This window comes from Schistocerca piceifrons, chromosome X (genome assembly GCF_021461385.2).
Source record: "Schistocerca piceifrons isolate TAMUIC-IGC-003096 chromosome X, iqSchPice1.1, whole genome shotgun sequence".
NCBI classification, from domain to species: domain Eukaryota; kingdom Metazoa; phylum Arthropoda; class Insecta; order Orthoptera; family Acrididae; genus Schistocerca; species Schistocerca piceifrons.
In genome coordinates, this window is record NC_060149.1 from 205446630 (window position 1) to 205472163 (window position 25534).

At 42.1% G+C, this 25534-nt stretch overlaps 1 protein-coding gene across 5 annotated transcripts in view; it reads left to right on the plus strand.

Moving 5' to 3' along the window:
• Positions 1–25534, plus strand: part of LOC124721694 (membrane-associated tyrosine- and threonine-specific cdc2-inhibitory kinase) — a 187728-nt gene that overhangs the window by 109636 nt on the left and 52558 nt on the right. For 2 of the 5 annotated variants that reach the window (XM_047246774.1, XM_047246775.1), the window contains exon 8: positions 19652–19692. The exons of 1 other annotated variant lie outside the window; for it this stretch is intronic. In XM_047246774.1, coding sequence (XP_047102730.1) covers positions 19652–19692 — 41 coding nt within the window. The remainder of the gene's footprint in view (positions 1–19651; positions 19693–25534) is intronic. 2 more of the 5 variants (XM_047246776.1, XM_047246777.1) reach the window with 1 other exon arrangement.

The window sequence follows — 25534 nt, forward strand, 5'->3', positions numbered from 1 at the left end:
TCTGCTTTGACCACAGTCATACATAACCTATTTTATGCTGTAAAACAGTCCTGTTATTTATTTTATAGCTGTAAAACTATAATTATTTTCAAGAAGATTACAATTCCAGGCGTGTGACCCCATCATTATGTTATATAGACAAATGTTTTGAACACAGTTGCAAATCGCCTTCATTAGAGTGATATATTCACTCAGTACTGACGAAATACACAACTCTGATGAAGTTGCTAGCTACAGTGACAAAATACGAGTTTACATAACAAGGAAAGTTTTGTTGGAGAGGATACTGGTTATAAAAACGTATTCTCACCTATATAGATATTTTACTATGAAAATTACAAGTCAGTATTAACTTTCACTGTGGCAAAGACTTACAAATGCAATCCCATACTCACCCCATCTTTCTTACTCTTCCCCAGAACCTTGCCAAACTCCTTTCAGGAAATGGGACGTAGCTATTGCTTTACTTTCTTCTTCTAACATCTTCTCTCCCCCCGCTCTGTCCCCCAAGTTCAACCCCCCTCCCACGTTACCCCCCCCACGTGCACCCACCACGTCCCCCCCCCCGCACGTTTCACCCACCACGTTCCCCCCCCCCCCCGCACATTTCACCCCCCCCCCGCACATTTCACCCCCCCCCCCCGCACGTTTCACACCCCCCCCCGCACGTTTCCCGCCCCCCCCCGCACATTTCACCCCACCCCCCCCCCGCACGTTTCACCCCCCCCCCCGCACGTTTCCCGCCCCCCCCGCACGTTTCCCGCCCCCCCCGCACGTTTCCCGCCCCCCCCGCACGTTTCCCCCCCCCCCCGCACGTTTCCCGCCCCCCCCCCCGCACGTTTCCCCCCCCCCCCCCGCACGTTTCCCGCCCCCCCGCCGCACGTTTCCCGCCCCCCCCCCGCACGTTTCCCGCCCCCCCCACCCACACACGTTTCACGCCCCCCCCCCACCCACACACGTTTCACGCCCCCCCCCACCCACACACGTTTCACGCCCCCCCCACCCACACACGTTTCACGCCCCCCCCACCCACACACGTTTCACGCCCCCCCCCCGCCCACACACGTTTCACGCCCCCGCCCACACACGTTTCACGCCCCCGCCCACACACGTTTCCCGCCCCCGCCCACACACGTTTCCCGCCCCCGCCCACACACGTTTCCCGCCCCCGCCCACACACGTTTCCCGCCCCCGCCCACACACGTTTCCCGCCCCCGCCCACACACGTTTCCCGCCCCCGCCCACACACGTTTCCCGCCCCCGCCCACACACGTTTCCCGCCCCCCCCCCCGCCCACACACGTTTTCCGCCCCCCCCCCCGCCCACACACGTTTCCCGCCCCCGCCCACACACGTTTTCCGCGCCCCCCCCCGCCCACACACGTTTCCCGCCCCCCCCCCCGCCCACACACGTTTCCCGCCCCCCCCCCGCCCACACACGTTTCCCGCCCCCCCCCCCGCCCACACACGTTTCCCGCCCCCCCCCCCGCCCACACACGTTTCCCGCCCCCCCCCGCCCACACACGTTTCCCGCTCCCCCCTGACCCCCACGTTTCCCGCGCCCCTCCCCTCCGCCACACGTTTCCCGCCCCCGCCCCCAGACCCCCACGTTTCCCGCTCAACCCCCCCCCCCCCCACGATTCACGCCCAGCCCCCACACCACGTTTCACGCCCAGCTCACACCCCCACGTTTCCCGCTACCACCCCCACACCCCCACGTTTCCCGCTCGCCACCCCCCCGCCCCCCCCCCCCCCCACGTTTCCCGCTCCGCCCCCCCCCCCCCAACACGTTTTCCGCCGCCCCACACGTTCACACTCCCCCCCCCCCCCCCCCCCCCCCGCACACCCACACCCCCACGTTTACTGCTCCCCCACACCCACACCCCCACGTTTACCGCTCCCGACGCCACCATTGTGGTTTATCGTGGTGCTACTTCCTGCCGCGCCCAGTTCTTATCAGTGGGAACATCCGCTACTGAGGCAGCTGCAGGCTCATTCGACTCGAGGCAGCCGCACAATACACACATCCTTTTCCAGGTTGGAAAAGGTTAATATATTAGTAAACTGCAGGAGCATCCAGGGAAAGGTCCCAGAATTACTATTGTTTATTGAATGTTATACTGCCCAAATAGTATTAGGAACACAAAGTACGTTGAAACTGTGAGTGAGTAGCAACAAACTCCTAAGTTCAGATTGGAATATTCATTGTAAGGATAGATTGTCAGTGGTGGCAGCATATTTATTGCTGTAAAGAACTCGATAATATGTAGCGAGGTTATCACATATTGTGAATGTGAAATAATTTGGGTGAAACTAAGCATCAAAGGTTGGTCAAAAATGGTAATTGGATGCTTCTATATATATGGCCTGGGTCAGGAGCTGTAGTGGTGAGCTCTTCAGAAAGAACTTCCAGAGTATCATTAATAATTGCAGTTGAGAAGGGGGTAGGGTGGGGGGAGAGTCTTGCTATCAAAACTGGTGCCAGAGACAGGGGTTCATGGGATATGGTTCTGAATGTCTTGTCTGAAAATTATTTTGAGCATATAGAGAACAAACTTGTGAAGGTGACGTCTTGGACCTCATAACTACAGACAGACCTGTACTTATCAAATCAGTTGACATAGAGGAAGGTATTGGTGATATTAATGCTGTGATAAGAACTATGACTATAGGTTTTACAAGGAATGTTAAGAAAGGTAGGAAAATATTTTTGCTTAGCAAGTGTGACAGAATAAAAATTGAAAAGTGTCTGAGTACTCAGTATCAGATATTCTCTAATGAGTATGAAGTGGAGCACAAGTGGAAAAAGTTCAAAAGCACCAGTCAGCTTGTTGTAGATAGGTGTGTTCTGAGCAGTGGGGAAAGACCCACTGTGGTTTAATAGCTGTGTTAGAAAATGCTACATAAACAAAGAGAGCTTTATCACAGATTCAAGAGAAGTCAAAACCTTACTGATAAACAAAAGCTAAATGAAGTGAAAATGAGCATTTGGAGAGCAATGTGAGAAGCATTCAGTGACTTTGAAAGTTCAGTTTGAAGATAAAATTTTGTCAACAGATCTGAGTAGAAGCCCTACGAGGTTTTCGTCTTCTGTAAAATCATGAAGTGGTTTGAAACCCACTCAATGACCATACTGGCTCCGATCCAGAAGATAACAGAGAGAAAGCCAAACTACTGAATTTGCTCTTCCTAAATTGTTTCACTGCGGAAGATCATAATGCAGTTCTTCCTTCCAATCATCTTACAAACATCGAAATGGCAGATACTGAAATAACAGATTGTGGAATAGAAAACTAACTTCGATCACTTAGTAGTGGAAAGGCATCAGGACTGGATGCAATACTTATTGGATACTACAAAGGTTATCAAGAGAACTTGTTCCCCTTTTAGCTGTAGTTTATAATAGATCACTGGAGCAACAAAGGATACTTAGCGACTGGAAAAATCACACGTCATTACAGTTTTCAAGAAGAGCCATAGCACAGATGTGCATAATTATAAGCCTATATTGGTGACATGAGTCTGTTTTAGAATTATGGAACAATTTATGGGGTCAAAAATAATGACTTTTTGGAGAAAGAAAATCTCTTATGTGAAAATCAACATGGGTTCCACAGAGTTCTTGGGAAATGTAATTTCCTCTGGTCCTCTGAGATTCATTGTGCTGTACATAGCGGCTCTCTTATTCATGCAGTATTCCTTAAATTCAGGAAGGCATTTGACACTATCCCGCAATGCTGGTTAGTGAAAACTGTATGAGCTTATTAGAGTATTGGAACAGATTTGCAACTGGATTCAAGACTTCCTTGCAAACAGAACTTAATACATTGCTCTTAAAGGAATGAAATTGATAAATCTAAAGATAATATCCAGAGTACCCTAAGGAAGTGTGATAGGACTGTTACTGTTTACAGTGTGTATAAATGACCTAATAGAAAGTGTCGAAAGTTCTTCAAGACTGGTTGCAGATGATGCGTTTGTCTCTAAGGAAGTAGCAATGCCATAAGACAGTACTGGTTTGCAGATTGGCCTGTAGAAGATATATGATTGGTCAAGCTCTGGCAATTGACCTTGAATGTAAATAACTGTAACACATTGCGCATATGTAGGAAAACAAATCCACAACTGTACTATTGATGACAAACTGCTGTAATCTATTGTAAAGTGCCTATGAGTAACTATCCAGAGTGACCTAAAGTGGAATAACCACATAAGACAAATAGTACAAAAAGTGGATGCCAGACTGAGATTCATAGAAAAAATCTTAAGGAAGTGTTACTCATATATGAAGGAAGTGGCTTATAAGGCGCTCGTTCTGTCGATTAATGACAATTGTTCATCACTATGGGATCCTTACCAGGTAGGACTCATAGGAGGGTTCTTCCATGTACATCTTGTGAAATGACCATGATGAGAAAATTAGAGAAATTAGAGTTAATACAGAGGCTTATCAACAATTATTCTTCCCACACACCATTTGTGATTGGAACAAGGTAGTGCAGATCAGTTAGTGGTATCATAACTTTCTTCACCACAAACCATTAGGAGGTTTGTGGAGTGTGATGTAGATGTAGAAATCTGCAGGGGCGACGTCGATGTATATAGCAAAGTCCATAATGCAGGGGAAACTGTTGAAGAAACCTTTATCCAGTGGTGAGTACCAATGTGGTGATGACAGTGACACTGACACTGAATACACTCCTGGAAATTGAAATAAGAACACCGTGAATTCATTGTCCCAGGAAGGGGAAACTTTATTGACACATTCCTGGGGTCAGATACATCACATGATCACACTGACAGAACCACAGGCACATAGACACAGGCAACAGAGCATGCACAATGTCGGCACTAGTACAGTGTATATCCACCTTTCGCAGCAATGCAGGCTGCTATTCTCCCATGGAGACGATCGTAGAGATGCTGGATGTAGTCTTGTGGAACGGCTTGCCATGCCATTTCCACCTGGCGCCTCAGTTGGACCAGCGTTTGTGCTGGACGTGCAGACCGCGTGAGACGACGCTTCATCCAGTCCCAAACATGCTCAATGGGGGACAGATCCGGAGATCTTGCTGGCCAGGGTAGTTGACTTACACCTTCTAGAGCACGTTGGGTGGCACGGGATACATGCGGACGTGCATTGTCCTGTTGGAACAGCAAGTTCCCTTGCCGGTCTAGGAATGGTAGAACGATGGGTTCGATGACGGTTTGGATGTACCGTGCACTATTCAGTGTCCCCTCGACAATCACCAGTGGTGTATGGCCAGTGTAGGAGATCGCTCCCCACACCATGATGCCGGGTGTTGGCCCTGTGTGCCTCGGTCGTAAGCAGTCCTGATTGTGGTGCTCACCTGCACGGCGCCAAACACGCATACGACCATCATTGGCACCAAGGCAGAAGCGACTCTCATCGCTGAAGACGACACGTCTCCATTCGTCCCTCCATTCACGCCTGTCGCGACACCACTGGAGGCGGGCTGCACGATGTTGGGGCGTGAGCGGAAGACGGCCTAACGGTGTGCGGGACCGTAGCCCAGCTTCATGGAGACGGTTGCGAATGGTCCTCGCCGATACCCCAGGAGCAACAGTGTCCCTAATTTGCTGGGAAGTGGCGGTGCAGTCCCCTACGGCACTGCGTAGGATCCTACGGTCTTGGCGTGCATCCGTGCGTCGCTGCGGTCCGGTCCCAGGTCGACGGGCACGTGCACCTTCCGCCGACCACTGGCGACAACATCGATGTACTGTGGAGACCTCACGCCCCACGTGTTGAGCAATTCGGCGGTACGTCCACCCGGCCTCCAGCATGCCCACTATACGCCCTCGCTCAAAGTCCGTCAACTGCACATACGGTTCACGTCCACGCTGTCGCGACATGCTACCAGTGTTAAAGACTGCGATGGAGCTCCGTATGCCACGGCAAACTGGCTGACACTGACGGCGGCGGTGCACAAATGCTGCGCAGCTAGCGCCATTCGACGGTCAACACCGCGGTTCCTGGTGTGTCCGCTGTGCCGTGCGTGTGATCATTGCTTGTACAGCCCTCTAGCAGTGTCCAGAGCAAGTATGGTGGGTCTGACACACCGGTGTCAATGTGTTCTTTTTTCTATTTCCAGGAGTGTATATTTATGTATTTGCAGAAGGCAAAATTGTTAGTGCTGCTGATACAAGCACTTACAGTTCTAACCCTAGTTTTTGAAACTTATTTTTTCCTTCTTCAGGGAGGGAAGATGGATTGGTTGGAAAGTTAAAGTAGGTAACTCAGTGTTTCCATTGTAAAACCTGCCCCAAGCTAGGGATGGGAACAACAAAGCAGTTAAAACCAATATCAATGTTTTAGTTCTGAATAACAGGTGTTTTTCAGCATTTCTTTGCTTTTTATTAATAACTGTGGAAAAAACCAGCATAGCAATTTGCCATAGTGGCAGTGCTAAGATTTTTAATTTTAAAATACTTTTTTTAGAATTGTAGTCGAAGCCTGATAGAGGAACAAAAATTAAATGAAGCCAAAATTAGGAGAATATTGTATAAATCATTCAACAAATTCAAAAGTAAAATTCTCTCTACCGACTTGTCAGGAAATCCTAAGAAGTTTTAGTCTTATGTTAAATTAGTAAATGGATAGAAACACTCTGAGCTGTGACCATAGTGATAGTGGAACAGAAGCTGTCACAGAAAAGGGCGAAATACTAAACGCCTTTTTCCAAAACTGTCTCACAGTGGAAGATCACACTGTAGTGCCTCTTAAATGGCTGATATCAAAATAAGTGACCATGGGAGAGAAAAAAAAAAAACTGAAATCACTCAACAGAGGGAAGGACAATGGACCTGACAAAATACCGGTACAGTTATACATAGAGTATGCAAAAGAATTTTCCCCTCTTCTTGAAGCAGTGTATTGTACGTAGGTCTTTGGAGGAGGAAAGTGTTCCTGTTGATTAAAAAATAGCACAGGTCATTGGGGTTTCAAGAAGGTTCAACGAACAAACCCATAACTATTGCCCTACATCTCTAATGTTGCTCAGTTGTAAAATTTTGGAAGATGTTTTATGCTCGTGTATTATGACATTTCTGGAGGCCGAAAATCTCCACTGTAGGAACCAACATGTGTTCCGAAAAACAACAGTCTCGTAAAAGCCAGCTCTGCCTGTCAGCCCATGAGACCCAGAAATGAGTAGAGACAGGTTCCCAAGCAGGTGCTGTGTTCCTTGACTTCTGGAAGCCATTTGATAGTTCCACACTCCCGCCTATTGCACAAACTTTGTGCATACGACATATGGGACCAGCTGTGTGATTGGACTGAAGAGTCTCTAGCAAGCAGGACACAGCCTGTCATTCTGAACAGAGAGAAGTCTTCAGACACAAAAGTAGCTCCAGATGTGCCACAGTAGAGGGTAATAACAGTGGGTAATGACAGTGGCACGTAAAGTGCCCTCCGCCACACACTGTTGGGTGGCTTGCGGAGTATAAATGTAGATGTAGATGTAAAATAGGACCATTACTTTTCACAGTTCATATAACTGACATAGTAGGTAATGTCAGAAGTTCCATGAGGCTTTTCAATGATGCTGCTAGTGTATGCAGAGAAATTGCAATTGTACCAAATTGTTGCAAAATGTAGGAAGACCTGCAGAGGATCGATGTTTGTTGCAGGTAATCGCAATTGACAGTGGTACACAAAATACTGTCTGCCACATACTGCAAAGTTACTTATAGTGTATAGATATAGATGTTATATTTGCTTGTCAGTAAACAAATGTAGCATACTGTGAATACATAGATAGAAAGACACATTATTGTATGATTACACAATTGAAGAACAACCTTTGGAAGCAGATACTGTCATAAAATATCTAGGTATATGCATACCAAGCAATTTTAAATGGAATGACCACATTAATTTAATCACGCATGTGGAAGATGCCAGAGAGATTCATTGGAAGCATCCTAAGAAAATGTAGTCCATCAGCAAAGGAAGTAGCGTACAAAACATTCATTCGACCAGTACTTGAGTATTGCTTGTCAGTATGGGATCTGTAGTAGACAGGACTGACACAGGAGATATATAAGATCCAAAGAAAAGCAGCACGTTTTGTTATAGGTATATTCAGTAAGCACGGAAATGTTACAGAAGCGTTAAACCAACTCCAATGGCAGATACTGCAGTTGTGTGTTGTGCATCATGGTGTGGTTTATTGTTAAAGTTCCAAGAGCATCACTGTACTCGCATGTGGGAGGACAATGGTTCAAACCCACAGCCGGCAATCCTGATATAGGTTTTCTGTGATTTCCCTAAATCACTTTAGGCAAATGCCTTATGGTTTCTTTGAAAGGCCATGGCCCCTTTCCTTCCCCATCCTTTACTAATCCGAGCTTGGGCTCTGCCTCTAATGACCTTGTCAATGGGATGTTAAACACGAATCTCCTACTCCTACTCCTACTTCTACTCAGAGCGTACATTCCTAGCAGAGTCAACAAATACATTGCTTCCTCCTCTGTATATTTTGCAAAAAGACCATGAAGATAAAATTAGAGAGATTCGAGCCAACATGATGGCTTACAGGGAATCATTCATCCCGTGGATTATTCGCAACTGGAACAGGAAAGAGGGGAAGGGACAGTGGTACACAAAATACTGTCCGCGACATACTGCAAAGTTACTTATAGTGTATAGATATATATATATATATATATGTTATATTTGCTTGTAAAGTCTCCATTGCTTTGAAATATTAGATTATTATAGAAATTGGGAAGAAAAATCAACACTATTTTAATGATGACGCCTACAGTTTCAAATTAGCGATAAACACATGACATAAGAATTGGTACAAACACTCCAGAGAAAATGCTGTACATATGATAAAAATATACAGACTGAAGCAACGAATGAAAATATGTACCGAGGTCGGAATTCGAACCCAGATGCTCACTATGCAGTTGTGCTAAACACACCACCACCACCCTTGCTCATTGGTTTTGCATAGTTGCTCTAACTGCTCTGGCACACTTCCCTCCTCAACCCAAATTCCATTCATGCCTCAGTCCTCTTGATGTTTCTCCTAAACTCGCATAGCATTGCAGAGGCTCTTCAACTGTACTGTAATAGCCCCTCAGCATCGAATGAAACAGTGTGTCGTACCTGAAACCCAGGCATAGGTGCTTTCAGTCAAATGAAACTATATGGTTCCAGTGTCAATAAAATATCTGGGCTGTTGACTGCATTGTTAATATATAAAATTGTCAGTTTTGGCCACTATAATAAGTTAGAATTATATTAATATCTTCAGCTGCTCATGAGCGTTGATATATACCAACGGGGACAGGGGAAAATATGTGCCCCAACCGGGACTCGAACCCGGGATCTCCTGCTTACATGGAAGACGCTCTATCCACCTGAGCCACCGAGGGCACAGAGGCTAGTGCGACTGTGCCCTCGGTGGCTCAGGGGATAGAGCGTCTTCCATGTAAGCAGGAGATCCTGGGTTCAAGTCCCGGTTGGGGCACAGATTTTCACCTGTCCCCATTGATATACATATCAACACCCGTGAGCAGCTGACAGTATTAATTTAACTCTAATTTCATTCTAGACGGCTGCAGGTCATATCCATATCACTATAACAAGTGGTCTTCTTCAGTCAGGGCTGTGCTGTGCTGTGCTGACTGTCAGCAGAACGATACCATCACTAGTGAAACGAGGGACTTAGGGAAGGCAGGAAAAGTTCCGAATGGGGCCTATTCAGTTACCATTGGTTGCACGGTAAACACGTACACTTAATTTAAGGCAATAATTTTTTTAAAAACAATCATTTTTTTTTTTAAATGACTATAACACAAGCTACACTGACGGCTGAAGGCCTTAAGAAGAATTCAAATTGTCGGCTGAAGGCCACAAGCAATAGGAATGATTTAAACAAAATATTATTTTTAAACAATTGACACAATCAGACCAAATAAAGAAGGGAGTGATCCACAGACAGTGCTCCAAGGATCGACCTGAGAAAAGTTCCTACAGCTGCGTAAGCAGTGAGACAGGTAACCAAGCATTATGGTCTCGTAACAGGATGGCAACTCAAACTAGGGACAGTGTAAATGCCGACCAACCCTCTTGCCAAATCCACATAACATCTGATAACCAGTACAACCATGGAATAATTCAGGCGGGGCTGAAGTGACAGAGCACTGTGTCTGCAGAATCCGGCTTTTGGAACACCGAAAGGCAGAAGGAACCCCTCCACCAATACAGTACGCAGACAGCGTTAAAATAACTGCTCATTCAAACACACTAGATACACACGGATCTGCGAAACAATTCCACCAACAACTCAAACAATACTAAAACCAATTGCTTTGCACCAACAAGCACGAACCACAAGTCGACACAAACACAGAGGGCCCAGAAGTGGTCGGAAGACCAAATACAAGTCTTGCAACGAGCTGGCCGACCGAACGAACGAACCACCAACCAACGGTTGTCCCTGCTCAAGTCAGGCAAAGGAAAGGTGCTAGAATCCAGACCTCAACGTGGTCATGCACTCTCGCGACCACATCCTTCCTTCGGGCAGTGTATGTATCGCCAGCTGTCCCGGTGAGTACTGGTGCTGTCTGACTTCATTGCTGCTCCGTCCCAACTCAGCTCAATTCACACACACCACAACCCGGAAATACTAGAGGTTGCTCCAAAGATAGTACCACAGTATTCAGTATCGATAAACGCTGCTGCTGCCACTCACGGACAGACAAAGTGAGCAAACATAGTGTCACCAGTGAACGCACTAAGAAAATGAGAGGTCACAATCTGAATACACGATGCTAACCTGTCAACGGCACAAACGCGAGCTGGATCAGGGCTCAACCTCCCCCCTCAAATAGCAACCCGGGTGTCACATCCTAAAATGAAATCGAAACTTCCTGGCAGATTAAAACTGTGTGCCGGACTGAGACTCGAACTCGGACCTTTGCCTTGCGCGGGCAAGTGCTCTACCAACTGAGCTACCCAAGCACGACTCACGCCCTGTCCTCACAGCTTTACTTGTGCCAGTACCTTGTCTCCTACCTTCCAAACTGTACAGAAGATTTGCAGGAGAGCTTCTGCGTTTATGAAGTGTGCTACCTGCACTTACTGTGCTGCTGTACTTCATAGGACAGAGGTAACAATAACACTTGATGCGCAGTGCGAGAACAATCCCTTTGTAATGTAAAGATTGACTCACTCATTATGTGGAATGAAGATGTATCTTCTGCCATAGACCGAGTTATACAGTGGAGCTGTACTGCTCAATGGGACAATTCATGGAGCATCTTTGGTGTGAGGACTGAATGTGAAGAAGGTAGTATTGCTACATCTTTAAACACAGATTTTATGTTTGGAAAAATTGAAATGATTACATTTGACAGATACCACCATCTATATAGTATGCTTGTGAGATAATAAGTAAAAAAGTTACTCATAAGTTTAACTAGATACAGATTCATACTAGGATACTTTTTTTGTGGCCCACAAAGTTCAGCAGTTCTGTGTGGTAGAAGTCAATTGGGACCAGCTGATCCGTCATTCCTGTCTGTTGCAGCCATGACTTGTTGACCCTTTGACGCAACGGTCTCCAAGCCAGCCTGCTGACAGGGTCAGTCGCAGCGTTGTTCCGGTGGGAAGCTCCCAATTGTGGCAATGTGCTCATCTGCTCCCACCCCCTCCATGCTATCTGCCATCCTACTTGCAACAGTGAAATAGGAGGTTAGCAGGGCTAATCCCTGCGCTTACCACTACAGAGTTGATGGAAGTTGAACCAGTGCCCTCTTTTCTGTGCTTGCCAGTGGCAGTCTCTTCACCCCCACCATTGCTGGTGGACATACTGTTACCCCAGCCTCCCCAGTCTTATGCCCCTGTGGCAGAGCCAACTGTGTCATCATCCTCTCCTTCAGTGGTCAGTCCACAATCTGACACCCTCTCCAGTCTTGCGATGGAGGTCATGACACAAACCCGGACATTTTCTTCTCAACATCTATCACATGTTGTTGTTTCCTCTGAGCTCAATGTCTACATTGTGTTTGGACACTCTGCTCCTCTTTAGATTGACTTGCACATCAAATTTTGTTCTTTCTTTTGGGCTATAGCTCCTGGCTTGGTATTGGGCCGTCATCGGTTCAAATAGTTTACATTCGTACTGACACTGACAATTCATGGCATTTTCATTTCTTGTACGACTGCTATATTTTATTGGTACATAGTGTAATCTTATATTGTAATGCACAGCTATGTATGGAGACACATTTATTGTAAATAGTTAGGATAATTAATGACTCGAGAACAATAAACAATTAAAGATAATTTACTAGAGGTGCTCTGGGACAAATTTTATAAGAAATGAGATGTCGTGTTGTATTTAATACATTCCATTATAAGTTCCTGCTATTTGGCAAGGTCTTTCGCAGTAAAGGTATTAAAGAGCACGCAAAAAAAAGTAAAAGTTAATGGATCACATGGGAGATTAGTGTGTACTGTGAACAGATGGGGAATATGGTTTGTGTTAGCAAGAATGAGTCAAGTTCTGCTCTAATGTCATACTATAAAGATTTCTGACTTTGTGTCAGAAATTTGTGTTTGGGGAAACGTATTAAATCTAAATGGCATAAAGCAAGGAACAGGACAATAGGCCACAGACATGATAGAATTATTATTGATCTCTGTTGAAAATTTGTAAATGGTCATCTATTGGGAGTGGGTATTTTAATATTGACTTCCCAAAATATGTTAAATACTATTGTAATACTAAAGTAACTCAAACAAAGTGTGTAGACATGCACTACTATAATAAAAGCTATTGTAGCTTTTTACAATACAATGAAAAATCTATAGCTACAACTGAATTCTGGGTCATTCCATGTGAAATGTCCTAGGGCTCCCAGTTGAACCATCTTCAATTTTGATGAATTTTGTACAGTATGTACCTGAGGGGCCCTACATGAACTTATGCCAAGTTTCAGACTCGCCTGTAACTTGGTTGAGGTGCTAGAGCCACTTTTGTGAAGACTTTTACCGAGACTAAAAAGTTGCGAAGAAATTTGCAAGTTTGACATTCCACTTTTCCTAATGTAAAAGAGCTAGACTCTTGCTTCTGAGTATAGTAGTAATACTTTTTTGTGCTCTACACACAAATGATGGAAGTAGAGTTCAGAAAGCAATGCATTTGGCATAATCTCAGTTCAAAGTGGGCAGCAAATCATGTCGCGAGAAATTTGTCCCATACCTTAATGAGGTACAAGTAGTAGAGAAAGTGCACTATGGACCTGCTCTTTCGCCGGACTCCTGTCTGTCTGGATGTTTAGTATGTCACAAATTTGCGCCTGGCTTGTGTGTTTAATTACTGTGCTACCATCCTGTAAATTTGCTACAAAACATGAATGTATCAAAATACACCCGTGTTCAAAGTCGTGTGTCTCGGGGCACATACTTCATTACATTCATTAACACCATTCAACAGAGTGCATTTCATTCTACTACGTCCACAACTTTGATTCCGCCATTTTTTCTTGAAATTTGGGGCTTCATTGTGAAAAAATTATTATTCCTAGTGTTGCCCATCGCTGGCCACTACATTCTTCCATCTTTCGTGTAGCATACAAATCCCCTGGCAGAAGAATTGGAAGTGTTTTGTGGGGATCCATGAATTGATTCAATTTTGCACTTAATATGATCGGAAGTGCTGGTCATCCAGACTGTACACCACTGACTGAAAAAGATGGTAGTCAAAGGTGGAGAATATGGGGCGAGGGATAGGACTTCTCATTTCAACATTTCCATATATACACTCCTGGAAATTGAAATAAGAACACCGTGAATTCATTGTCCCAGGAAGGGGAAACTTTATTGACACATTCCTGGGGGCAGATACATCACATGATCACACTGACAGAACCACAGGCACATAGACACAGGCAACAGAGCATGCACAATGTCGGCACTAGTACAGTGTATATCCACCTTTCGCAGCAATGCAGGCTGCTGTTCTCCCATGGAGACGATCGTAGAGATGCTGGATGTAGTCCTGTGGAACGGCTTGCCATGCCATTTCCACCTGGCGCCTCAGTTGGACCAGCGTTTGTGCTGGACGTGCAGACCGCGTGAGACGACGCTTCATCCAGTCCCAAACATGCTCAATGGGGGACAGATCCGGAGATCTTGCTGGCCAGGGTAGTTGACTTACACCTTCTAGAGCATGTTGGGTGGCACGGGATACATGCGGACGTGCATTGTCCTGTTGGAACAGCAAGTTCCCTTGCCGGTCTAGGAATGGTAGAACGATGGGTTCGATGACGGTATGGATGTACCGTGCACTATTCAGTGTCCCCTCGACGATCACCAGTGGTGTATGGCCAGTGTAGGAGATCGCTCCCCGCACCATGATGCCGGGTGTTGGCCCTGTGTGCCTCGGTCGTAAGCAGTCCTGATTGTGGCGCTCACCTGCACGGCGCCAAACACGCATACGACCATCATTGGCACCAAGGCAGAAGCGACTCTCATCGCTGAAGGCGACACGTCTCCATTCGTCCCTCCATTCACGCCTGTCGCGACACCACTGGAGGCGGGCTGCACGATGTTGGGGCGTGAGCGGAAGACGGCCTAACGGTGTGCGGGACCGTAGCCCAGCTTCATGGAGACGGTTGCGAATGGTCCTCGCCGATACCCCAGGAGCAACAGTGTCCCTAATTTGCTGGGAAGTGGCGGTGCGGTCCCCTACGGCACTGCGTAGGATCCTACGGTCTTGGCGTGCATCCGTGCGTCGCTGCGGTCCGGTCCCAGGTCGACGGGCACGTGCACCTTCCGCCGACCACTGGCGACAACATCGATGTACTGTGGAGACCTCACGCCCCACGTGTTGAGCAATTCGGCGGTACGTCCACCCGGCCTCCCGCATGCCCACTATACGCCCTCGCTCAAAGTCCGTCAACTGCACATACGGTTCACGTCCACGCTGTCGCGACATGCTACCAGTGTTAAAGACTGCGATGGAGCTCCGTATGCCACGGCAAACTGGCTGACACTGACGGCGGCGGTGCACAAATGCTGCGCAGCTAGCGCCATTCGACGGCCAACACCGCGGTTCCTGGTGTGTCCGCTGTGCCGTGCGTGTGATCATTGCTTGTACAGCCCTCTCGCAGTGTCCGGAGCAAGTATGGTGGGTCTGACACACCGGTGTCAATGTGTTCTTTTTTCCATTTCCAGGAGTGTATTTTGATAGGTTTTGTGATATGGGGTTGAGCACTGACATCCTGCAAAATTACCTTTACATGTCTATTGCTGTATTGTGGCCGTTTATGTTTCAGTGCTGGGCTCTAATGCATCAATTGCTTTTGATAATGATGTCCTGTGACCCTCTTTGTCTGTTTCAGTAGCTACAAAAACATTCTGTCTTCCACCACCATGCCGGTCTTAGACATCAAAATCACCATTCTTAAGGCATTGAAAACATTCTCTGCACATTCTTCCACTAATACTTCCCTCACCATTGGTCTTACCCAGCATTTTAAGAGCCACAGCTGCAGATTTCTTCATGTTAAGGCAGAAAATTAAATCTTCCCACAAATGACGAGAAATGGTTTCGTAAGTTGACGAACTTAATCGAAAATAACCGTATGGTGCAATCACAAATCGATTAATATTTTTATGGCATTATGTTTACAGATGCCTAAGATTATTCTTTTACACCTATGACCAAACACCCAAACCCCACTTGCTGCTACTGCCACCTATTGCAAAATGACTGAAGCAAAGTTGTAGACCTAATATTAGAAAAACTTATTTTCATTTCGGCATCCCTTTGGGTAAGGTGCAAAAATTGCAACTAAACTGTTGAATTTTTTTTGTAATTTGAGAAAAATCCTTGCATTGGTCCATGGTGCATATGCCACTACCAGTCTCAGTGACTGGTAGCCCCACCGCCAAGGGGTCACATCCGATAGCCATGCCACGGGTGGGTTCTTTACTGCAGGTTCCCAAGCCTGAATGTGGGCATCCAACAGGTTCCCAATCCTTTTTTGGGTCTCTTTGTGGTTTCCAAGCCATAATGCAGAATTCTTCAGTTGTTAAATGCTTTAAATCTGTTGCTGATGTCCAAAACTATTGCTTCAGTCAAACTGTATTGCCGCCTCATCATTGAAGCAGCTGGAATTTGCATGACTGCAGTTATCTGTTGTTCTGGAATTCAGCATATCTCTTATCTAGCTAACCAGTGAAACGATTGAGCAGCTCCATGAGGATGCGTGAAATTAATTGAGGCATCGTTTTCTTCAAATGAAAGTTCACAGATATTTCCTATCCACCCAGGCTGTAGGTCAGTAATGGCAACATGTTTAGTAGCATATCAGTTAATATTTGCTATGAAGGACACTGTATCATTTGATACTCTATGAATCTGAAGTTGCTTTTCATCAGTTGGCACAAAATGGTGATGGTCTCTTGTACTAGGCACTGTACATCCATCCTCAGAATGTTTTTCTTGATCAATTTTTGTATATTCAATAATTTATTTTTTTAATAAAGATAAATTCATGCCATACACATTTTTTGGCAACATTCAAACAGATCAGTTGGTGTTAAGATTTGGTTGTCAGTTGGACGCTGAAGGCTAGCTTTTGCAGCTAAACGCTTAACTGTGCCCCAATTCTGTCACATCGTGATTTCCCATGGCTTGTTCCGAAAAAATTCCATTCTGCAGTAATGCCAAAATCTTTATGATGGCAAAGATTTAGGAAGCTCTTAAAATTTTTGTACTGTGCGGCAGAACCGTAACTAAAATAATGAATATGCTTAATTTCTTTAAAAATGCACTTTAGGAATTTGATCAGTTACGTTAAAAACACATGCACTGCAACTGTTTCATGTCAGAGGCAATCACTGATCATGTGGTAGCTGACGCTTTTTAGTTCATCATCATCTTTGTAGTGAATGACAAGTGGATGTATTGTAACTTTACTATTTCCTCTCTGGAATCTTTGAACTGCATCTTGGACAATAAAGGAGTAATTTTCAGTAAAATCCATTAATGTAATCAATTCTCCTGGTTTGAGACATCCTTTGGTGAACTGCAAATGCTTGCTCTGATGCTTTGCAGTGCATGGTGAATAGAAAGGGACAGAAGTTTTGTATGTAGTAGTTCAATGAATTCTTCAAATGTCATTTCTCTGGTTTCAAGTGTATCTCTGTCAGTGTGAGTCCTTTGCTTGAATTAAATTGTATCCTCCAGATCAATATCTACAAAAGCACTTTCCAAATATTCTTTTAGAGTGCCTGTTCCTGGACATACTTCACAGCAATGAAGCATGCAATCTTTTGTTACCAAATTACAGACAGTTTTTCTTAGTAGCATTTTGTAATCTTCTTTGTTGGGCTATGTGCCAACATTAGTTTCACATTTTGATGTATTGTGCAGAGACAAACTGAATGTGAACCAGCTGTGCATATAGTCACACACCACTTTGGCCTTAATTCACAAAATTTGGAAAATTGAATTTCTGGCCCATTTTTTATTGCGGTACGCAACACATTTCTTTTAAGTTTCTCCATCAATCCAAACAGTAATACAGTCCTTTTTTCCTGGACAAATCCAACTAAACTCTTCATCATAAAAATGTTCTGACTCTTGCCTTCACAGCCTCGGAAAACTTTTTCCCACATTTCCCTGTTCAGCTTTTAACTTTCTAGCCTTCTTTACCATTCTTTCTGAAACACAAAATTCTTCCGTAGTGTTTTTTTAGACCAGCTTTGGGGAATAAGGTCAAAATTTGAATTTTCTCATTTTGATTTGATATATGTAATTTTTCTTTCAATTCTTGGATCAACTGACTGTAATCTGAACAAGTCAAGCATTGCTTGCTTGTGGATGGTTGCTCCAGTTCACTGGGATCTGGTCCTCTCACTCCTGCAATTTTCTTAATAATTGCATGTTCAACTTGATGTATTTTGCACTTTGCATATCCTTTTGTATCCCTTGCACCAATTTGTTGAAATTTTAATGCTTACATCCCAACAGCTGTTAAGCTTGTATTCAAATTCTGAGCAACATTAGTCTCATCATCTTTATCTGACTGAGATGCAACTTCCATTTTTGAACATTTCAGTGTATCAAATTCTTTTCTACAGGAAGGGCACATTTTTTGGTCTGGTTTAATATCAGAAACGGTTATCCTTTTTAGTACATCAGCTGTTTCTGTGTTGATTGAGCACAAACTTTTCCGTTCAGTATGGTTTTTCTTACCAAATGGGTTTCAGCATGATCTTTGCAAAAATTCAAATCTTTGTAGGAGTAAATCTTCGTGGTGGAAGTATAGTTGAGCATTTTCAGTAGTGTGTTGTTCTTCTAAGGAAATTTCCTTTATAGCTTTTAGTGCTTTTAAGGCACTGTATGTCACTAAATGGCATGGGGAATCAGTATCTCCAAAACTCCACACATTAACTTGATCTTGTTTTCCCATTTTAACAACAACTTGATAAGCTTCAGGCACTAAAATCAAATTGTAGAGTCCTAAATAAAGAAAAGAAATAAAATTAATAAGCATTCAGCTTCACAAAAATTATGTAGCAGTCTCCAGTACAGTTAAATGGTTAATTTTAGCAATTAACCTGTCACAAACAGGTTTAAAATCACCAAATAAACAGCAAAATAAATATTTAAACACTGCAGACATAATCAACAAAATTTCAAATTTCAGCCACAATTTTTTGCAACTTACCCAAAGAGACACCAAATTGAAAATAAGTTTTTGTAATAGAATGAAATGTGCTCTGGTGAATGGTGTTAATGACTGTAGTGTGATAGGTGTCCATTTTGAGACACTTGACTTTGAATACAGGTATATTTTGATACATTCAGATTTTGTAGCAAATTTGCTGGATGGTAGCACAGTAATTAAATGCACAAGCCAGGCCCAAATTTGTGGTATACTAAACACCCAGACAGTAGTTTGGCAAAGGACTAGGTCCATAGCACACATTTCTCACGACATGATTTGCTGCCCACTTTGAATTGAGATTATGCAAAATGCATTGCTTTCTGAACTATACTTCCATCATTAGTGTGTAGAACACAAAAAGTTTTGCTACTATACCCAGAAGCAAGGGAACAGTGGAATGCCAAACTTGAAAATTTCTTCATGACTTTTCGGTATTGGTAAAAGTGGTCTTAACAAAAGTGGCTCTAGTTCCTCAACCAAGGTACAGGCAAGCCTGAAACTGTGCATAAGTTCATGTAGGGCCCTCAGGTACATACTATATAAATTTCATCAAAATTGAAGAATGTCAAGTTGGGAGCCCTTCTTTAATAAGTCGTAGTAAACTGATCCAGTGGACAATGTTTTCTCCTTGGGGGTATTGACATTTTTATAATGTTGCCTTTGAATAATTTATACTAATAAATGCCATCTTATCTTAATTATCTTGCAAATACCAGTTATGAAAGGAAACAAACAAGGCACATAGCAAGAAAAAGTTGTGAAATCCATGAGCAGAAACAGGATGTAGATAGACTCTCACATTTTTACCACACGAGTACCTGCTTATATGATGATTGTTTGTTGTTCTGCAGCCATTGTGCAATGGTCTTCTGTTTTCTTTCTTGTTGTCATTTCTGTTAGTGCTGCTAGTTTTGTTTTTGTTTCAGACTCGAGGTATGTCATCGTGTCATTTACAGAAGAAATTGAGGTAGGACTCGTTTATGTTCTTCTTCAGTCCCATATGAAAAGCTTTGAAAGTAATATTACAAAAAATTGTACATGTATAGGGGTAATGGGAGTAATGAAAATTTCAGCATGGTTGTTTTAGTGATAAACTGAATGTTAATTGGACATGCAGCATTGTAACATATGATGGGAGGGATTATGCTACATTGTTGATGTAGACAGCCGTAAGGCATCTGTCTGATGAACTCGTACATGCAGCCTTCTTCTGTAAGGCAGCAGATCTTTGCATTTATTGGAATAGTTGATTATCTACAGTTGTTTTTGTCAAATGTTCTGTTACACATATTCTGTTACAAATATTCTGCTGTCATTTGTGTTTTATAAATCATAACTGCTGTGCTTTAAGTACACTGAATTTAATTGGATGCTTAGGTAATTGTGTAGATATTTGAACTGGGTTTGTTTGTTGAATTACAAATAGAATAGCAGATAGCACTGATAGATTTCCATCTGGTAAAAAGTTCATTCCCTGAAAAAGTGAGTGTGTATGTGTTTATTTGTATGTGGTTGAGAAAGGGCAGTTTTGCTTATAGTTAGTATTTTATTGATATCATGAATAGACCATCACTTGAATAGTAGTTAAATGTGCAAGAATTGAAGTATCTTAGACAGTATGGTGTTTTACTCAGATTATGTGTTCCAAGGCCCCACCTCAGTTATGGAAAATGTTTCTTATAATTCTTGCAAGTTGTTACCACATTAAATCATCTGCTATCAAAGTTATTACCTCTGCATTCCAAGAAAACCAAAGGTCAGCTGGGACATGCTGATTGTACATGCTACTCGTTTTTGAAATCGGAGACGGAAAACAGCTATGTGCCCATATGGTTCTCTTGTTCCTGTATGCCATTGCATGGTAAAAGTCTTTCCCTTTTAGTGTGTACGTGAATATTTGATATTCTGCATGTGTTACTAAAATTTTAATCTACAGGCAAGAGTATTCATATGAAAAAGCTGATGCTAAAGCTTCCCTGCAGAGCAGTCCATATGTGTGAAGACTACTGATAATACTGAGCTATGGTACTTAGAGTTCATTACATAAATCTATTTCTTGGATTGAATATTGTAAATATTCATGTAAAGGCTGTTTTCTCTAGGTTTCAAAGACTAAGGAAAGTTTTTGAATTCTTTGTTTCCTTTAGTATGCTGCCATTTACTTTAATGTTGAAATTGTCAAAATTGTGGGATTTGTATTGGTTCAAGGTAAAATATGTGAAAATTTATGAAAAAGAAAGCATAATGATGATGTATAAAATGCATGTTTGAACCATGATCTGCTTTTATTTTAAACTCAAATATCTACTGTTTTCTGTCTTAGACCATCTTCATGGATAAGGGTTAAATGATTTAATTCACCATATTACATTAGACATAACTTAACAACAAATTAATTGTTAATTCACCATATTACATTAGACATAACTTAACAACAAATTAATTGTTGGTAAAGCAGGTGCCAGGTTGAGATTCATTGGGAGAGTCCTTAGAAAATGTAGTCCATCAACAAAAGAGGTGGCTTACAAAACACTCATTTGACCTATACTTGCGTATTGCTCATCATTGTGGGATCCATACCAGGTCGGGTTGACAGAGAAGATCCAAAGAAGAGCGGCGCGTTTCATCACAGGGTTATTTGGTAAGCGTGATAGTGTTACGGAGATGTTTAGCAAACTCAAGTGGCAGACTCTGTGAGACAGGCGCTCTGCATCGCGGTGTAGCTTGCTGTCCAGGTTTCGAGAGGGTGCGTTTCTGGATGAGGTATCGAATATATTGCTTCCCCCTACTTATACCTCCCGAGGAGATCACGAATGTAAGATTAGAGAGATTTGAGTGCGCACGGAGGCTTTCCGGCAGTCGTTCTTCTCGCGAACCATATGCGACTGGAACAGGAAAGGGAGGTAATGACAGTGGCACGTAAAATGCCCTCCGCCACACACCGTTGGGTGGTTTGCGGAGTATGAATGTAGATGTATATGTAGAAAATGTGTAGTGCATGCCATGAATGTCAATATACAACCCAGGACTTTAGAGGCAAACACGAATACTAAATGTACACAGAGCAGTACTGTAGGGAAGATCAGGACTTCCTTATCTTCTCTTCAGATCTGTGAAGATGGTCCAAGACTGAAACTGGTAGATAATTGGGTTTAAAATAAAAGCAGCTGATGGTACAAATAAGCATTTTATACATTACTTTAGCGGCTGTTGACAATCGTCTTCCAAAAATGCATAATGATAATGTGCCTAGGGGTATGTGTCCAGTAGGAGGACCACACAAAACTAATTGTAGGTAAGACAGGTGTCAGACAGAGATTAATTGTAAGAATCCTGAGGAAATATTTATTCTCCCCGCAAGAAGTAGCTTACAGTACTCTTGTCTGAGTATTCCTCACCAGTCTACGTTGCCAGGTTGGGTGGACAAAGTGCAGATAAATATTTGCATTTTGTCACAGGTTAATTACTCAGTAAAAAAGCTCAATGGAGATGCTCATCCCAAATCTGGTGGTAGCTTTTAGAAGGAAGGCCTTGTTCTTGATGAAGAAGCTTACTGCAAAAACTGCAAGAGTGCACAATCCAAGAATGGCCCTCCCATGATTATCTAACAAGATAATCATAATTACAAAATCAGAGGGAGTCGAGTTTATACAGACGCTTTTTAACAGTTGTTCTTCCAGTGCACAATTCACAAATTTGGAAAGCAGTAATATTATAATCTCTCCCCCACACACTGTAAGGTGGTATGTAAGGTACAAATGTAAATGCGGATTTGTTTTCCTGTATGTTTTTATATCTGATGTCATGATTTTCATTCCCCACTAAACAAATGTCCATTTTCCTGAGGTTCATACAAATAAGGTTAATATCTTACAGTCACACGTTAAAACCACAGTACAAAATTTTATAGGAATTTACTTTCGAAGCAGACATTCCAATTTCCTAATGAATTTGAAGCAATTTTCATTCTCTTGTGTCCATACACTAAGTTCCCTGGTGCTCAAGAACATTAATACTCAAACACAGTTGTATTATATTACAAGACTACATCTTGCACTAGTCACATACTTTAAATAAATAGGTCTGATACTAACGAGGGAACATTCCCAAATGTCAGTTAATAATCGTGATGAAACTTGGCAGGTGTGTAAAGGGGAAAAATAATGCAATACACATGTTTTTGTTTGTGCCCACTTCCACTTTTTAGGGATAAAACACTACTAAAAAGGTAATTTGGCATATCAGCTTTGGAGGGAATATTTTCGAAACGATGGTGTATAAAAACGTGTTTCTCATATAAAAGTTGATATGTAATTGAAATTCTTGAGAACTGTATAATCAAATTTTGTAATGATTTTAAATTTTACAAAATACCCCACCACAATTAACATTTTTGGAAGGTGAATATTAAGTCATCATATAATGTATAAAATGCATGTTTGACTAGCAGCTGATTTTTTTAACCTGCTTTTTTAACCCAAATGTCGATTGGTTTCATTCGAAGGCCACCTTCACGGATCAGGATTAAAACAATTTAAGCCACATCATCACATCTGTCATTACATAAATAATTGCCACGTCTCATATGTAGAGCATGCCATGAATTCCAGTATAACACCAGGACTCTGGAAGGCAACCACACACTAATAACGTGTGTAAACAGAGCAGTACTGTAATTTTGTACACAATTAATTAATTTTAAAAGATAAAAACTTCTGTTACAACATAAAGAAGCTTTCACACTACATTGAACCTTGTGTAATAAAGCTGGTTTCTGAAATATCATTTTTGGAAAGTATACTGTATACAGTGTGCTGTCAAAGCATTGTTAGCATACCTAATTAAAACATATGACATTCATTATTGGTCTAGTTATTTATTTTACTTACATTTATTTCATGTTTTAAATTGTGATTTTACATGTTTTTTTATGTACATATATTATGTTAATGGAAAATAAATTAATCAGTATTGTTATACAAAATCATTACGATAATAATAATAATCTGTAAATAAAGGCTTAAGACATAACATTATCTTACACCATTCACGTAAAATGAATGAAATTTCTTGACATAATATATACAAGTGAGAACACAATATAAAACAAAATTCTGCAAGATTTCAGTTTGTCTTGGGCGATCCTCTAAATATCCTGATTTGTATCAGTTATATTTAAAGTCCATTGGTAAGCAATGGTAAAAAGAATTAATTATGTAGTGGTGAATGTAGCTTAATTATATTGTTTCTCAAGTGGAGACGACATCAAAATCATTCAATTGAACAAGGTCTGACAACCTTCTCACAAACTTCTTGCGACATTGAAAGCTATGTACACAACCACATGTGTACCTGTGCCATAAAGTCCTTTGGAATCACCAGATGAACAAGTTTCTTGTCCTCAGGTATGATGGTGAAAATTGTTTTTTCACACTGACCACCCTCAGCTTCATAGTTTTAAAAGAAACTAATGATGAGTTTGGACCGAGAATTACACACACACTTTCTGAAGCCCCAAATGTCCTTGTGACAACATAGAAATCTGGTAAATAAATGTCTGACTAGGTCAAAAGATATTTGAAAGATGTTCTCTTTCCCAGTGGGGGCACGGGTACAGACATAGTACATGTACAACTTTCAATGTTGGAAGGACCTTGTGAGAAGGTTTTTGGATCTAGTTCAGTTGACTGATTTTGATGTCAGTCTGCCTGTAAGAAGCAATATAATTAAGCTGCAGTCACTAGTACATAATCAGTTCTTCTCACCACAGCTTACCAATGCACTGAAATATGCCTGATACAAATCAGGGTATTTAGATTTTCACTTGCGACAGTTAGAAATCCTGCTGAATTTTGTTTTATATTGTTCACTGTCATGTATGTTATGTGAAGAAATTTTTTACATTTTATATGCATGGTGTAAGAAAATGTTATGTTTTTAAGCATTTATTTACGGGTTATCATCACTGTAATGATTTTGTATATTTATAATGAGTTATTTATTAGTTTAAATTAACAAAATAAACAACATCTGAGATGAAGAAGAATGTAAAATAACAATTTAAAACATGAAACAAATGCAAGTAAAATAAATAACTAAACTAATAACGAATGTTTAGATATTAGAATTCGCTATGTTGAAAACACTCTGACGGCACATTGTGTATAGTGTATTTTCGAAAGATAATTCAGAAGCCAGCTTTAGTACACATGGATGGATGTAGCTTGAAAGCTTGTGTAATTTATGTTGTAATAAAAGTTTTTCATTTTTAAAAATTAATTAATGGTGGTGAGGTATTTTACAAAATCTCAAATTATTACAAAATTTGATCACACAGTGTTTGAGAACGTCAATTATATATCAACGTTTATATGACAAACATTTTTTATATATCATTGTTTTGAAGATGTTAACTCCAAAGCTAATATGTCAAATTATCTTTGGGCATGTCTGTTACTGCTCAAAAGTGAAATTGGGCACAAACAAAAAAAGTGCATATTGCCCCTTCTACAAACCCATCAAGTTTCATTAAGATTATTTATTGACACTTGCTAATGTTTCCTTGTAAGAAGCAAAATGAAGTGTGTTTATTATGTAAAATCGATATTTGGAAATATGACCGGAAGACTTAAATTTGTTGAAAGGGTTTTGGACATGTCCAGTAAGTCTGCAAAGGGAATAGCATACAACATACAGTGGTGAAAAGATGATGCAGTTCTCAAAAAACCCTGTTGCATAAAATTAGAGAACCTTTATTTGAAGAACACTGTGATAATTCTACCACCATTGCATGTCTTTTGTAGGGATCA